The sequence below is a fragment of the Enoplosus armatus genome, chromosome 12, assembly GCF_043641665.1.
Source record: "Enoplosus armatus isolate fEnoArm2 chromosome 12, fEnoArm2.hap1, whole genome shotgun sequence".
Lineage (NCBI taxonomy): Eukaryota > Metazoa > Chordata > Actinopteri > Centrarchiformes > Enoplosidae > Enoplosus > Enoplosus armatus.
In genome coordinates this window covers 19,367,653-19,382,059 of record NC_092191.1, presented here as the reverse complement: position 1 = coordinate 19,382,059, position 14,407 = coordinate 19,367,653, and the positions used below count along the sequence as shown (strand labels likewise).

General features: G+C 43.5%; 1 protein-coding gene across 1 annotated transcript in view; it reads right to left on the bottom strand.

Annotated features, from left to right (window-relative positions):
- dntt (deoxynucleotidyltransferase, terminal) overlaps positions 1-14,407 on the bottom strand; it is a 65,808-nt gene that overhangs the window by 14,523 nt on the left and 36,878 nt on the right. The window contains exons 9-10 of the mRNA XM_070916239.1: positions 11,577-11,825; positions 11,077-11,160 (exon numbers count right to left, since the gene is read on the bottom strand). Coding sequence (XP_070772340.1) covers positions 11,077-11,160; positions 11,577-11,825 — 333 coding nt within the window. The remainder of the gene's footprint in view (positions 1-11,076; positions 11,161-11,576; positions 11,826-14,407) is intronic.

Here is a 14,407-nt window from a genome sequence, read left to right as displayed (position 1 = left end):
AGTAAAAGTCTCATGAAGTAGCGAAGCAAAAACAAAACTGAAATGAAATGTCACAGCAACAAAAGGCAACACCAGCTGTAGAGGAAAAGCTAGATACTAAGAATTCTTCCAGCTCTTGCTGCAAATCCAAAAGCTGCCGGTTTCCACACCTGCACACACATTCTGCCATCCACATGAGTTTCTCACTTCACTTGCACTTTACTGCTGGCCTAGCTCCATGCTTGTTTTTGAGTGTGTCACCGCACATTGCGAGAATGCACATGTTTGCAACATTCAAGATGGTCCAATTTTCCAAATCCTATTTACAAATGTAATCTGCAATTTCCCGTCCTTGTGGCTAGGTGGGAGCTTCTCTTGGAACGTAAGACAAGGTTTTATGAGAGAAATCTGGAGCGGGCGGCCTGTAAATATGAGATATGTTGAGATTCTTTAAATCCTGTAGTCTGATCCCGGCTTAAGAAGCCACTCCTCATCCAGCTCTGCTCTGCTCCAAGATGTCTTCGTGCAGTATATTGGGCTATTTTTATAACTGCCCAATTTTTCCTGGACAGTGCTGTCACATCACTGGCCAATGTTTTTTTGTGAGCTTCTTGTTTGCTCCAGGGATGATAATCGCCAGTTTTTAAGATATATGATGAGGAGTGGGGGACATAGCGAGATGACGTTTCTACCTGTAGTGATGACATTGATACCCATGGTGATGACATTTCTATCTGCAGTGATAATGTTTGCACACACAGTGAGAAACTATTCTATACCCACGGTGAGGATATCTCCAGCCATGATGATGACACTTCTGCATTACATTCCCATGGCAGAGACATTTTTCTTTGCAAAAAGGATGATCCAAACAGGGATGGCGATTTAACTTGCAGTATTACATTTGTCATCTGAGCAGCGATGGATACTCAGTGAAACACACTATGATTTGCCGACTCCAACACGGCCATGCCCACTCAACAATTATTGGATGGCTTGCCATGAAATTATGTACAGACATTCACGGTCCCCAGAGGACGAATCCTAATGACTTTGGTGATCCCCTGACTGTTTTCCACCACCATCGCCATCATCAGTTTGCCCATCACTAAAGGTGACCTACACGCCTGAATACAATCCATTCTTCCCTGTGTGCATTCACAACTTAAACATACATTTTTCTTATTCAGGTACAGACTGACTTTTGTCACAAGGTGTCAATGGGCTTGAGACTGAAACTGCACCTCCCACATGCATTTGCTCTTTATGCTCCTTTTTTTTTTAACCTTTATACTCCGTACTGCACTAAGTCCTTGACCATGCTTTATGCTGCTAAATTAGGGTTAAAAGACACAACACTGAGAGAAAAAATCAACCACTAACAAACCACACGCAGCCTATAATAAAATAGACTCTCCACAAACTAGAGGAAGCCAAGAGGAAGGAAGGAATGAAAAAAACTTGAAATCAATTTCTGTTCCTGAAAATAGAACACCCAGTGCAGCAATTACCAGTGTAATGTTCCAGGAATACTCCACTTCCACAACAGTAATAAACAGTGACGAAGCTTCAACTCGTAATCTACTTAGTATGCTTAATGAAATGCTGCATATTGTTTGTATGTAAGACAAAGGAAAAAATATACCTTCCTTCTGGCTCGCGCTTCCTTATCTACCTCCTCAGTTACATTTCACATGAATATTATGAAGACACGGAGCAGAAATAGGCGTATGTCTTATTTTAGCAATTTGATTCTGCACTCCTGGCTACTGGCTGCTTAAAATGTGGGCAATGGAAAGGAATAATTTAAGGTTTTTTGTTGCATATTATAAGCAGCATTGGGTTAAAACTGTCAGCTAAAAGTTTATAATGGAAACAGAAATGATGATAAAGTAGCAAGAAATTGCTGCATGCCTTTAATTGGTATGGGATCATGTTTCTTCTTTATTAATCACAGGCAGAGGTTGGTGGTTAGGGTGCTACCTTCAGTGTGAATCTGTAAGTCTCATTTATTCTGGATAATTGTGCCACCGACAGCCTGGAAAAGATACCTGTAGGTGTTCATATTAGTATGTGAGAGTGTGGTTTGGAGGCCATGTGTGTGAATATGTGTGTGTGTGTGTGCATGTGGTGAAGTGTGTTTGCGTTACATTTCCTGTCCTTTCCCCTGGATTTGATTTTCCTATACCATGAAGCCCTTCTTCATAACATCACTAATAAAAAAGATACTTTCACTATTGCACCAAACACAAATGTATTAACCTGGGATTGAAAGCTAATAGCCACACACTGAGCGCTAAATGAACTGGATCAACTTCTGACCTTGAAAAAGGAAAAAAAAAATCACAATGTATCCCTCCTCTTTCAAACTCGGCCTATTCATCTACCTCTGTTAATTAAAATTCATAAGAACAGACGTGCCACCAAGGTCGAGAAGAAACGTTAGCAAATGTGAATGGTAAGTGAACAACCCCCACCCACCCACCTCCTCCACACATTGCTCCATTTATAAACGGCTAAATTCCCAGCTCTCCCAGCCTGCCACCAGGATGTTTAGAGGACGGAGGCCGCACCCTCATCGGCTCGCTTGTCTGTCACAACGTACGCTCAGGTATGTGCGTGTCTTACAGTATGCGACGCCCTGAGGGTCCCTGTGCCACCATCCGCTAAATTAAACCTCCCCTCCCTTTCCTCTGCTCGCCAAGAGGGGCCTCCTTCCAGGCGCCTCCCATCCTCCCTGCAAACACACGCCTGCACGAGCACCAGCCGGCCGGCCCGGCCGGGGGAGCGTTACAAACCTCCCCAAAGCCCAGTGCAATTGCCCTGTTATTGTCCACTCATCCACTGCTCAGAGGGGGGAGGAGGGTGGGGGGTCGAAAGAGCTGTGAGCACTCTACATCCGAGATAGCGTAATTTGACAGTGAGCTTTTCATGTGAAATTCTGCTGTTAACCCTGTGGAGAGGCAGAGATAGGAAGTCGAGCTGGAGCACATTCTGGCAACAGAGAGCTATCTTCACTTTGTGATCACTTTTAAATTAAACATTTTATGCTTGTCAGGGAAAAACTGGGAGAGCAATCTGCAGAATGATGTTCATTTAATTATGTATCTTAAACATTTTTAAAAGGAATCTCCTTTTTTTTTACACCTAAAAAAAACAGTCCTGCAGCAATGTGATATTAGTACAACCAAAAGAATCTGGATTTTGCTTTGTTTCCTTTGAGCCACTACGTGTAGAACGTTTTTCATTTTTGTTGTAAAACTCAACAATCCCGGTGAAAATGCATACACCCTATGTGTTGCTTGCAGCCTAGATATTCCGCACATTGTGGCTTTAACTGCTACAAATATCAACATGTTTCGATACATCCGCAAACCACAGGAAAAACCACGATATCTTACATTAAAGTTTGTGGCTTTATAAATGAACTTTCATTTTAGTACTTTTGTAACTTTCTAAGGGTTGTTAGATGAGAACAATACCGAATAAAACATGATCAATTCAAATAAATGTTGCATTAAATGTGTTTTGGTCTGGGCCAACTGCTAAATGTTGGCCTTCAGTGGCAGATTAACTTAGTAATCCTTCGTTTTCATTTGTATCATGACTTAGCGGTACGGTGGTGCAGTGGTTAGCGCTTCTGGGGTTCGGACCCGCTGGGGCCCTTCTGGGTGGAGTTAGCATGTTCTCCCCGTGCCTGCGTGGGTTCTCTCCGGCTTCCTTCCACAATCCAAAGACGTGCAGGTTAGTTTAATTGATTGAAACGCGTGAGTGGTCCGTCTGCTTCTGTTTGTTAGCCCTGCGATAAACTGGCGACCTGTCCAGGGTGTACACCCGCCTCTCGCCCAGTGTCAGCTGAGATTGGCTTTGGTTTTCATTTCAGCCAATTTCCTTTTTTGTATATCTTCCATATCTATATATTTATATACTGTATGGTAAATATTGTTTTTCATTTGTTTTCCATTTCCCATTCATTTCATTTGCTACTGGAGATGTAAAGGTTTTCACACAAATAAAAAAAGTGTTTGCAGACTAAAATAGGTGTTTTATTTGCCAGTTGTATGAGATATATATTTTTGATTATACTACTAATGTTAACATTTAAGTGCAATAAAAGATTGGGAAGAAAAAGAAACAGTCTACAGTTGATTTGATAGATGTCAGAATTCCTGCAGTGTTTATTGTTTATAAGATATTACAAGGGCAAATGCTGTAGTTTGGATAACATTTGGTTACTTGAACACCACGTTAGAGTTTGGGGTCGAGCCAGAGAGGTGTCAGGTGCAGAGAATATGAATGGTCCTCTCATATCAGTAACTGTGCTTCAGGACCAAAGCCAGGACATCTATGCTCAAAGCCTTTTGACCAGAACCTCATTAATCACACTCCTACACATGACATAGAGTAATTACCCCCTGAGAAAGACACATACTGATACACACACTCACACTCACAGTATATAACACACTTTACGCACACGGTATGTGAAAGTATGCAGAACGAACGACAATGAATTGCATTTACATGAAAACAGGTTTTCACAGGTGTACTTTGGTTTGCAGCCTGGGTACACCTGAGCCGCACCGCTGAGTATTCACACACACACACACACACACACACAGTTTCAAGGGTAGATCCTGCCACACATAGAGGGGTGTGTTTTTTTCGAGGTGTTGGGCAGGTCATGGATCTCTCCTGCCCGGGGAGGGAGTCAGTCTGTCTAGGCATGATGAAATCCTCCACCTGTCCTCATTCATCAAGTCCACTACACATATTAATTATCACAAACCTTCAGACTTACAGCAGAGGACACACACACACACACACACACACTCACGGACCCGCCTACCTCCCTTGGCCCTCTCCCCAACACCCGCCGTCACCACTCCCTCAGACCTACAGTTAAAATTCAACGGTGGTGGCCAGATACTGATGCTGGTTGTAAGTGCCTGTGGCACTACAAGTCAGCAGAGTATTTACAGAGGACGCCTAGATGTCAGTTAGTGCTAGCAGGGTGTCCCAACCCAGACCTGACGTGGAGGTGCAGTTATATCGATCACACCGGGGTGCAAAAGATTTCCCGGTTGCAATTTGGTGTTTGGTACATTTCAGTTCACAGTGACCAATTACAAGTAAACCCAGCCGACTCGGTAGCTTCTTTATTAACAGCAGGAACTACTCTAAGGAAACCGTAGGAACCAAGATCTGAATTCGGCTCCTGGGCCACGGAAAGTCTCTGCATCAGGGCTGGTACTATGAAGGCGGAGCTCATTTTCACATGAGACATTTCCACGTGTCACAGCAGGAAAAGCGCAGGTGTGAATAATAAATACAAATGATGGCTGAATTCCATTTAGCTGCTTCAGTTTCAGGGTCCTGGCATTGTGCATGCCGGCTCACTGTCACACTGTCATGGCTTACTGAGACACATGAATAGAAGCGAGTCATGTTAATGTTAATATTACCGCCTGTGCTTTTCCTACAAGTCAAAATGACTGCTGTGAAGAAGACGTACAGTGTTGGTCCACTTGCATACAGCATTCATTCATTCACACAGCAAGCAAGCACTAGTTGCCAGTTTGACTATAGTGAGTTTCAGCTCATTACTTTTTTGGTTTACACCTCAAAAACCCACAGTACACTACCTGCTCAGCACCAGAGACTAGCTGGTGAACACAGTGGAGCATTTAGCAGCTAAAGAGCCAGATATACCAAAACAGAGCTAAAAGGAAGGTTAATATTGGACTTAGATTCATCAGGTAGCCAGAAACATAACTGCAGATGGATGATAATGTTGCTCCACAAATGCTGGATGTGTAAATAAGCAACTGTTTGCTAAAAAGTTCCACAACTTAAGCGGCAATAAAAAAAAAAAGGTGCAGATTTAAATTGTCTATTAATCAACGGTAAGATATAAGTGAAAAATGCCCCATGAGACATCTTCACATCTCAGAAGCTGGAACTAGAGAATGTTTGGCATTTTTGCTCAAGGAACGATAATAAATAATTGATCAAAATCAATCACAATTGCTAGAGGTCATGTTTTTATCGAGTAGATTCAAATATCAAAGCAGGAATAAATAAAACCATAAACCCTCCATAACACATTCGATTGTTGCTACTTTGGAGACCAGCACTCTTTCATTCTTCAGTCTCTGTCCGTCTCTGTGTGTGACAGTTATCTAAAGAACAAAACGGCGACTCTGCTGTCGTCGCCGTATGTGAAAGCTGCCTCTCTGACAAATCGCCTCTTCGGATAGAGGGAAAAGATGCAGGTTCAGTTCCTTTTTTTTTTTTACTAAAGTTTCGGTAACCTGTCACCCTGCCAGTTTGGAGGATTTAGCTGCAGGAGGAAAAGCAGAGAGGGAACATGGTGGAGGCGAAAACAAACTTTCAGTGTAGCTGCTGTTTTTCTTTCACGAAGCTGGGAAACTGTGCTCCTCAGCCCATATTCTCAGCACAGTCTGTATATTTTCTTATGCGAAGCTTTACGAGCACGAGGAACTCCAGCTGTCACCACCCCATCTCCTGATGCCCATAAAGCCTTGTGTTGTGGGGTCATTCCCTGAAATTGGTTTGGATTATGTTCCCACTATGGACCGGCATCTGCACTTTTTAGCCATTTCACTGCTGCTCCTTTGGCGTCGCCTGTGCTCAAATGACATCATTTCCACCTGTGCAAGCAGACTGAGTTACAGTAAACGCTTCAAACTGGAAACATTGCTTGGTGTGCCTGGACCCTAAACGATTGCGTCTCTGTGTGACAGTTGTCCAGCCCCCTCCCACAGCGATTCGAGGATTCCCCCTGAGCCTGTTCTTAATTGCGAGGAGATCATTAGCTTGAGTATAGCCCTCTAATCTTTTTTGAAGCATTTTATAATAAGACGGAGGCCAGCTTGTATCCGTTGAGAGCCTCTCTGAAGCCCACAAGATTAAAGTCCTCTAAATGACCGCCTTTGGTCCTTAGCTGGGATGTCTCCCCTTTAATCAGACATCAGTCCTCATCGCTCCCCTGTTTCTCTGACACCAGTCACACGAGCGGCGACGAATTCCCTCCAAAACCACTGGCCAATTAGGAGGGACACGGGAAAGATGAAAGCGCCATTATCGCGCCGTCCTCAGCCATACGTCGCACCAATTAGCGGCGGCGGGCTCCTCCTCTCCTGCCCACGGCGAACAGAGGGAGCGGTCGGCGTTGTGTGCAGGCAGCGACACCGGGACAGTTAATTGATCTTCATTACGTTAATTACGGCTGTGATGTGGAGCGGAGAATGAAAAACGGGTCACGCGGTTGTTTTGTCTGAGTGTACCCCGTTAAGCTTTCTGCTGACCTTGAAACTCGCCTGGGAAGTGACGGCGCTGCTTAAGTGAGCGAGTGTGCGTGCGCATAAATAGTTTGGCCCATCTCACTGCACTTTTAAATCTCCAACATTCTGAGAGTCTCCTGTTGTGGTCACATTTCCTCACCCTGCTCACTTCATAGAATCTACTTTCCTTCAAAGCGATTGACGCACCTTCTTACCTCATTAAAACTCCAACAAACACATGCAAGGGTCCTTGCAAAGTGTGTGTGTGTGTGTGTGTGTGCATGATTTCCCCCTGTCCACTCCAGTGCACGGATGGCTGCACTGTCAGCAAGCCTGGCTCTGCCCTTGCATTTGAATAAACACCATCTGAGTTGGCCGGTTGTGTATAATATCTGTCAGGAAGCTGCCACCCAGTGATCCCGGCGACTCTGACCTCTGTCCCCGGGGAGCGGGCTGACGGGACATCGCAGTGACAGGGTGTCTCCCCTGTCGATCCGCGCCGCTGATACGCCTTACACCCTTGTCCCGCTCCACGCTCGCAACTCAAACGGCTTTGCCGCTCTGCTCTATGCATTGGAAATGAGCTGGGGCTGCTTTACAGGATGCAATGAATAGTCACAAGGATAGGATAAACACAAGCCTCGGAGACGCCTGTCACAAAGATTGATGGTTCCCTGGAATCTTTGTTGTCGTCTTGTCACTACTATAAACTTTTCCCCGCTCAATAATTGAGTCCTTCAGCTGAAGAGTCCTGTCAGTCTTTTTTTTTAAGTTAACACTCACGCACTTGTGCTTTCAGGAGTATATCTCACTGCCTGACGGCTGTAAATCAGAGAGTCATGTGGATAAAAGAAAGCTGAGGTTGTGCAATTCCAGCTGATGTACGACTTGCAAAAGACTGCGAGCGGCTTCATTGATCAACACGTTTCAAGCAAACATCTGTTTATTTTCCGTTAGCGAAATCCTGATTGTATGAAAGGCAGAATCGGAACTTTCCCCAAAGAACAATGTATTGACTTATGACCCACTGGAAGTGTGCGGTAGTGTCTGTATGTGCATTGACTTGTTTTGCCATGTTCGGGACATTTCTGGGCGTCAGCCTTTGGGCAGTAGGTGTGTAGCCCCCCAGCCAATAACAGCACGCAGGGTGTGAGGGGGCGGGACTTATAAATATAGATAGATAAAACATTGCGACCAGGCACCAGATCGTAAGCACGCATCTCTCAATAGACAGAAATGGATCAGGACGCGACGAGCGGGGAAAGGAGGAAAATGACTTCTCTGCAGTATCGATTTATCATTTAGCCCATGAAATTCCAGAAAACAGTGAAAAATAACACAACTGTGCAAGACGATGCCTTCAAAATGCTTATTTTGTCTGACCAACAGTTCAAAGATATCTAAATTCATACTGATATAAAACAGAAAAGCACAAAAGCTTCATATTCATTTGCGAAGCAGGGTCGTACTCTTCTCAATTCATTATTGAATTGATTGTTATTGAACTATTGGCAATGACTGTTCCGTCAATAGACAGAATTAGATCAGCACTAGGTGAGATACTAAAGCAGAAATAAATAACCACAGTGGCTTGACTGATCAAAACATTTCAAACAAACATGCCTTCTTGTCCGTTCCGTTAGCTACATCAATTAGTGTGTATCCTGATTATTTTATAATCACACTCCCTGACTTGTGGCTCTCTGCATGGAAAACGTAAAAATCCCTGCCAGCTGTCATCTCTGCCTCCGTGCTCCTCACACCTGTTGTTAAAACTGATCGTCACACGTGGAAAATGATTTCTCTGCATGGCTAAATATATCTCGTGTGCCACGACTGAAGGTCTGACTTTGTCACAGGTTACCAATTATGACAGCCCACCTTACCGTAGTGGTATTAGCACCACTGCGGGAGACTGGATGAAGACATACGTACTCACTGTCTCATTCCTCCTAGAGCCAATTAAGTACATGATTCCAACAAAGGCAAGGTGTTCCGAAAAGCAAAACTTAATTAGCTCTTGCATCGCAGGCAAGCAAACAGTTAATTGGTTATTACATTAGACGAGTTATGCTGTCCTCACCTTTTCTGTGTGCCTTCATACCACTGTGTAAGGTAAGAGTGTGTTTATTTAATTTGGAAATGTGAAAATGAACTTTCAACTCCCCAGCGTAATTACCTTTATATTAACAAGCTAGCGCCTTCATATATTGAAACATTAAGACGGATTTTGTTCACCCCCCCCCGCTCTGATGTAGTCATGTATACGGTACGGAGAGATGTGTGAGATGGAGCACTGCACCGCATCCAGAGCCCACCAAACCCTACCCACCTTCGACTAAGCACTGTGCTATAATTAAAAATGTTCCTCTCGCCCCAGCATCACCTTCCTGCTCGCTCAGAGTGGAAGCACATATTGCACCAAATCATTTGAGATCATTTGTCAACGTTTTCTCATGTCGTGGTATTCCAACACACCGGCCCTAATCTTTCCAAACACCTTTGAGGACCAAAGCTTTGGCAGTAATTCACTACACAGATTCATGAGCACACACTCAGAGAGGGGGATGTCGTAGCAAATCCCACCTGATAGTATAGACCCTGTGGAAAACAGTGATCACTGCTGGTGGATTCTCTCTCTCTCTCTATTCAAATTCAGGGGGCTTTATTGGCATGGGAAACAGATGTTTACATTGCCAAAGCAAGTGTGAAGTAAAAAAAAATGTACATAAACAGCTGTTTAGAAAGAAAAAAAAACATATATATGCACAGTTAAGTAAAACATTGAGAGAACAACATGAGATAAAGTGAGAACTATATAAACACTCCCATGTGGCCGCTAGAACCCACGAGGCAACGGTCAAGTGACCTACGGGGGTACCCGAGTTAGCACTACTGTTCGCATGTTTGCTGCCGGCTGTGCGAGCTGTTTTGTGCATTGAGCGGTTTCCTCTTCCATATCTGATGCTTCTCATGACACTCACAGTCATTTGAGGTGCCAATATTCGCAACAAAAAGGAAAATCCCATCCAAAACTGAAATCCCCGTTCAACAGATTTGCTGTTTTTGGCGATTTCACGCAGATCATAATGCGTTGTGCTTTGCAGCGGTAGCCATGGTAAGTTCCAGTTTAGTATAAACACCTTTTAAGTGACACTCAACTCAAAAATCCACTATCAAACTCCACTTAATCTCAGCAAAATCATTTGAATAAATACTCAGCTTCCATTTGCAGCTTCGTATGGTGAGCTGTATTTATGCATTTTGGCTTTTTTTTGGGATCTTTTGCTGAAAAGAGTCTGGAACATACTGAGCAAACGGATGGAAAGCAGAGAAGTGGATTATGCTGCAGAAGTAGTGTCAGTGCTTTCTATTGATATTTTGACACTTTTTCTCTGCTGTGAAAACGTGCAGATTGGAGTACATTGCAACTGAAATGTGAATTTGAGTTGACCACAGACACTGCTCTCTGTGAAGGATAAAACTACCGCCTTTAAAATCTACAGCGGATGAGTATTTGACACTACATTGCCTCATATATAAATAGCCAAAATGGCTAATAGCAAGACTCTGTGTGTGTGTGTGTTTCAAGCTATTTCATAGCATAAATCATTGTGGTACAGTAACTGTCATGTCACATGTATGAATGTGTTGAGGTATTTCACGCTGACCAATTCTGAGATACAATATTGTGGCCCTTGTTTAAGCTACACTGCTAGTGTACAGTACTATCTGATGGCCTGAGAAATCACTTCCAGCTGTTGTGTGCACCTAATGTTGCTCGGAGTACCTTGGTTTTGTCGTACAGGGCGTGGTTGTCCAACAGCATCTGCCGCTCCACTCGAGCGAACCTCCTCAGGTCTCTCTCAAACTGCTGTGGAAAGAAAAGAATCAATAGTCTGAATGAAACCAAATATCTGTTTTACTTCTGTCTGTTTTTATGGCATTGAGAGGAAATAGTGATGCCTGAGTGCATTTCTTTCTTCCTGAAGGAAGAAAGAAGGTATTTTATGTCAGACATTACTGATATCATTATATAATATTGTATGCTTGTATATGACTTTGTATTATATTTAGTTCATCTCCCCTTCAAACTCCCCTTCTTGGTAAAACAAAGACTCCCTGGACCTTGACCTTGATGTTGCTCTTGTGTCCTAGCAACATGTTATTACATGGTGTTGGCACGCACAAGATATGATTGATCATGAAATACACTAACTTCTTTTTTTACCCATGGATTCTACCTGCAGCTACTGCTCACTGTCATTCGGCCTGTATAATCCTTCATACCCTGGAGCCGCTCCAGCCCAGGAGAGCATAGGCATAACGATCCATAGGTGGCGACACCAAGTCCACGCGCACCGCCCTCCAGCCTCTGCTGTCCCCCTCTGCGATGTGGAGACCTCCCTCCACTTGGCTGCCCTCCAGCCGCAGGATCAGGAAGCACTTTGCAAAGTGGTCCATGGCCTCAAACCTGTGGCAGGGAAGCTTCGACATGTCAAAGGTGGAGGTCTGGTAGTCACAGTAGAGCAGAATGCCCTGGTGAAGAGAGAAAAATAAAGAATTTTAGCATGAGTATTGGTTTACTGGGTTTACTGGGCTTGCTTCTACTACTGTATAGGTCCAAGACACACATCTGTCCATAAGATATTCTCTATAACCATTAAGTAAAAGCCATGCAACTGAAATCATGAAAAGGCCTTTTTGCCTGGCTCTTGGCGAGTGACTTTAAGGAGGACAGCCAGTCATTCTTTCCAAGCGAGCACCCAGGGGCCCTGACAGCAAAATCCCGGTCACGTTTCATCTTTAGCCCAGACTTCGGAGCTGCCAAGAGGAGCCCTATCTGAGGATCAGAGCCTGCACGCTGGCTCATAGAAGGTTAAAAGTACTGAAGTATAATCTGTAAGCAAGGTATTGATCAGCCTTAAACATATCAAACGACTCTATTCATCAGTTTCTAAAATGGACGCCAAAGTAAGGATGACATGTGTGGTCTCTTAGTCCTTGGTCAAAAGCACTGAGGATTCTGCCAGACCTGAGTCATGCATTATGGTAATTATGTAAGATGAGATGAGAGGATATCAAAAGCCTGCATGGTTATCTCTGTGTCATTGACTTGCAGGAACTGTGTAGTCTTTATAAAAGACTCAATTACTGGAATACTGCTCAAGGTTTAAACTCGGATCAAAAAGCTCAATTACAGTAAAATGTTTCAATTCATGGCTTGGTGTTAGTTGTTAGGGGACCGTCAGATCCATTTTTGTCCAGGCAATCAAAACAACTTCTGTATTGTCCCAGATAAGCTGCAGAAAGTTTGATGGCATTCAGTCCTGTATATCTGCCAAAAAGCAATGTAATTTCCATGAAATAAAATGTTTTGCTGGAAGAATTGGTGGATATTGTCAGTGTAACAATAATTGCCAGTCTGGCAGACAAGGACGCTTATTGCTCCCACTGCCTGACCTAGAATTGAGCCTTTAAGTCCCCTTTTCTGTTATTTGACAGGTAGGATGAAAGTACAGCTACAGAGAATACAGCGCCCTTTTTTAAAATCCTGGTTTAAAAAAAAAAAAAAACTTTCATCATCATTTGCAGCCAAATTGTAGCTGTAATTGAATGCAGCAGCCCTATCACAGAGCACCTCCCTGTTTCTGGATTCATCATTTAAAATCTCAACACAGATAGTTTCAGAAACCTGACTGCAGCTCTTACAAAATGTTAGTGCTCTCCATGAGCAGTGCAACTTTCTTGAAAGCCAGATTCTTCATGATCTTGGAGATAAGAGGCGGCTTAGATACAGGCCTGGAGGTACTGAAAATGGTTCAGTCAAGGTTATGTTTCTTTAAACGAGGCTGGATGTTTGCCATCTTAAAATAGTGAGCCGAGGAATGAGAGGAATTTTCTGGGGATGACGTCAAGTGGATGGGTCTGATTTGGGGTACACACCGTGTTTTTTTCATTTTGTGTTCAGTGCTAATTAGCAAGCTAAGTGTTAGCATGCTAAAGGGCTAAACTAAGATGATGCACATGGTAAACATTATACCTGCTAAACATCAGCGTGTTAGCATTGTCATTGTGAGCATTAGCATTGTTAGCAAGCTAGCTTCTAGCTTCAAACATGGCTGTGCCTAAGTACAGCCGAACAGAGCCGCTTGGCTGTACACCACTGGTGGGAAAGTAATGGCCCACAGGCCCAATTGGACCCTCTGATAATAATATATGGCCCCCCCAAGGTTGGCGTCCTTAATGAAGTTCACTTTTATAGTTTGTATCAAAACTTTTGCCTCATTTTTCATAAATCGCCTGTGGGTGACAATGTAAACTCAAGGCTTGTGTAAATCCCAATAAAAATGACACAGTAACATCTAATAATAATCAATAATTTGGTCTCATAGGTGGCAGTAAAAAAAAGGCAACAACAACATAACTTTCATTCAGCCATAAATTACACTGATTGTTGAGCATGAATAACCTATCACTGCCCCCCCGCCATGGAAATCAGAGATGAATTTGAGATGTTGCCGTATATCATGCTGATACTCGTGAAATTAATACATGAATGAAATCTGATCAAATCATTGATTTGATCAAGAGCAAAGTTAACTTGATTGGTTAAATTAAGCTTGAAAAAAACCTTTTGTCATGGGACAAAGAACAGAGGTAGCCACAGGGCTGTGGGGGGGGCAGTAACACGACATGGACCCACTGTGCGAACATCTGCTCAGACTTGTCATCAGTCTTATTTGAGCCCGGAGTGGTGAAGAAAGAGTAAGATCCAATAGAAAGACGAGCCTCCAGTCAGCCATAGTAGATGGCTGAGGCCAATTCCCTGGTAAATGGTTCCACTCCTTAGATAATGGAAATCTCTGCCAAGTGAGATGTCAGTGTGCTGAAGAGAGCGAGGGAGAGAGGGCCACTGATGAAAAACAAAGCCGTAAGTGTGGAAAAGAGTGAAATGGAGTGAGAGCAAGAGAGTTAGTGAATAAAGTACATTCAACCTGTGAGAGAAAGTAAGAAATGGCCGGACGAGAAGATAGCGGGAAAGACAGGAAAGGAGAGCGAGGAGAAAGACAGAGAGTCTGTGAATTGATTTCCTCCGGGCCTCGCCCTGGCTGATTATG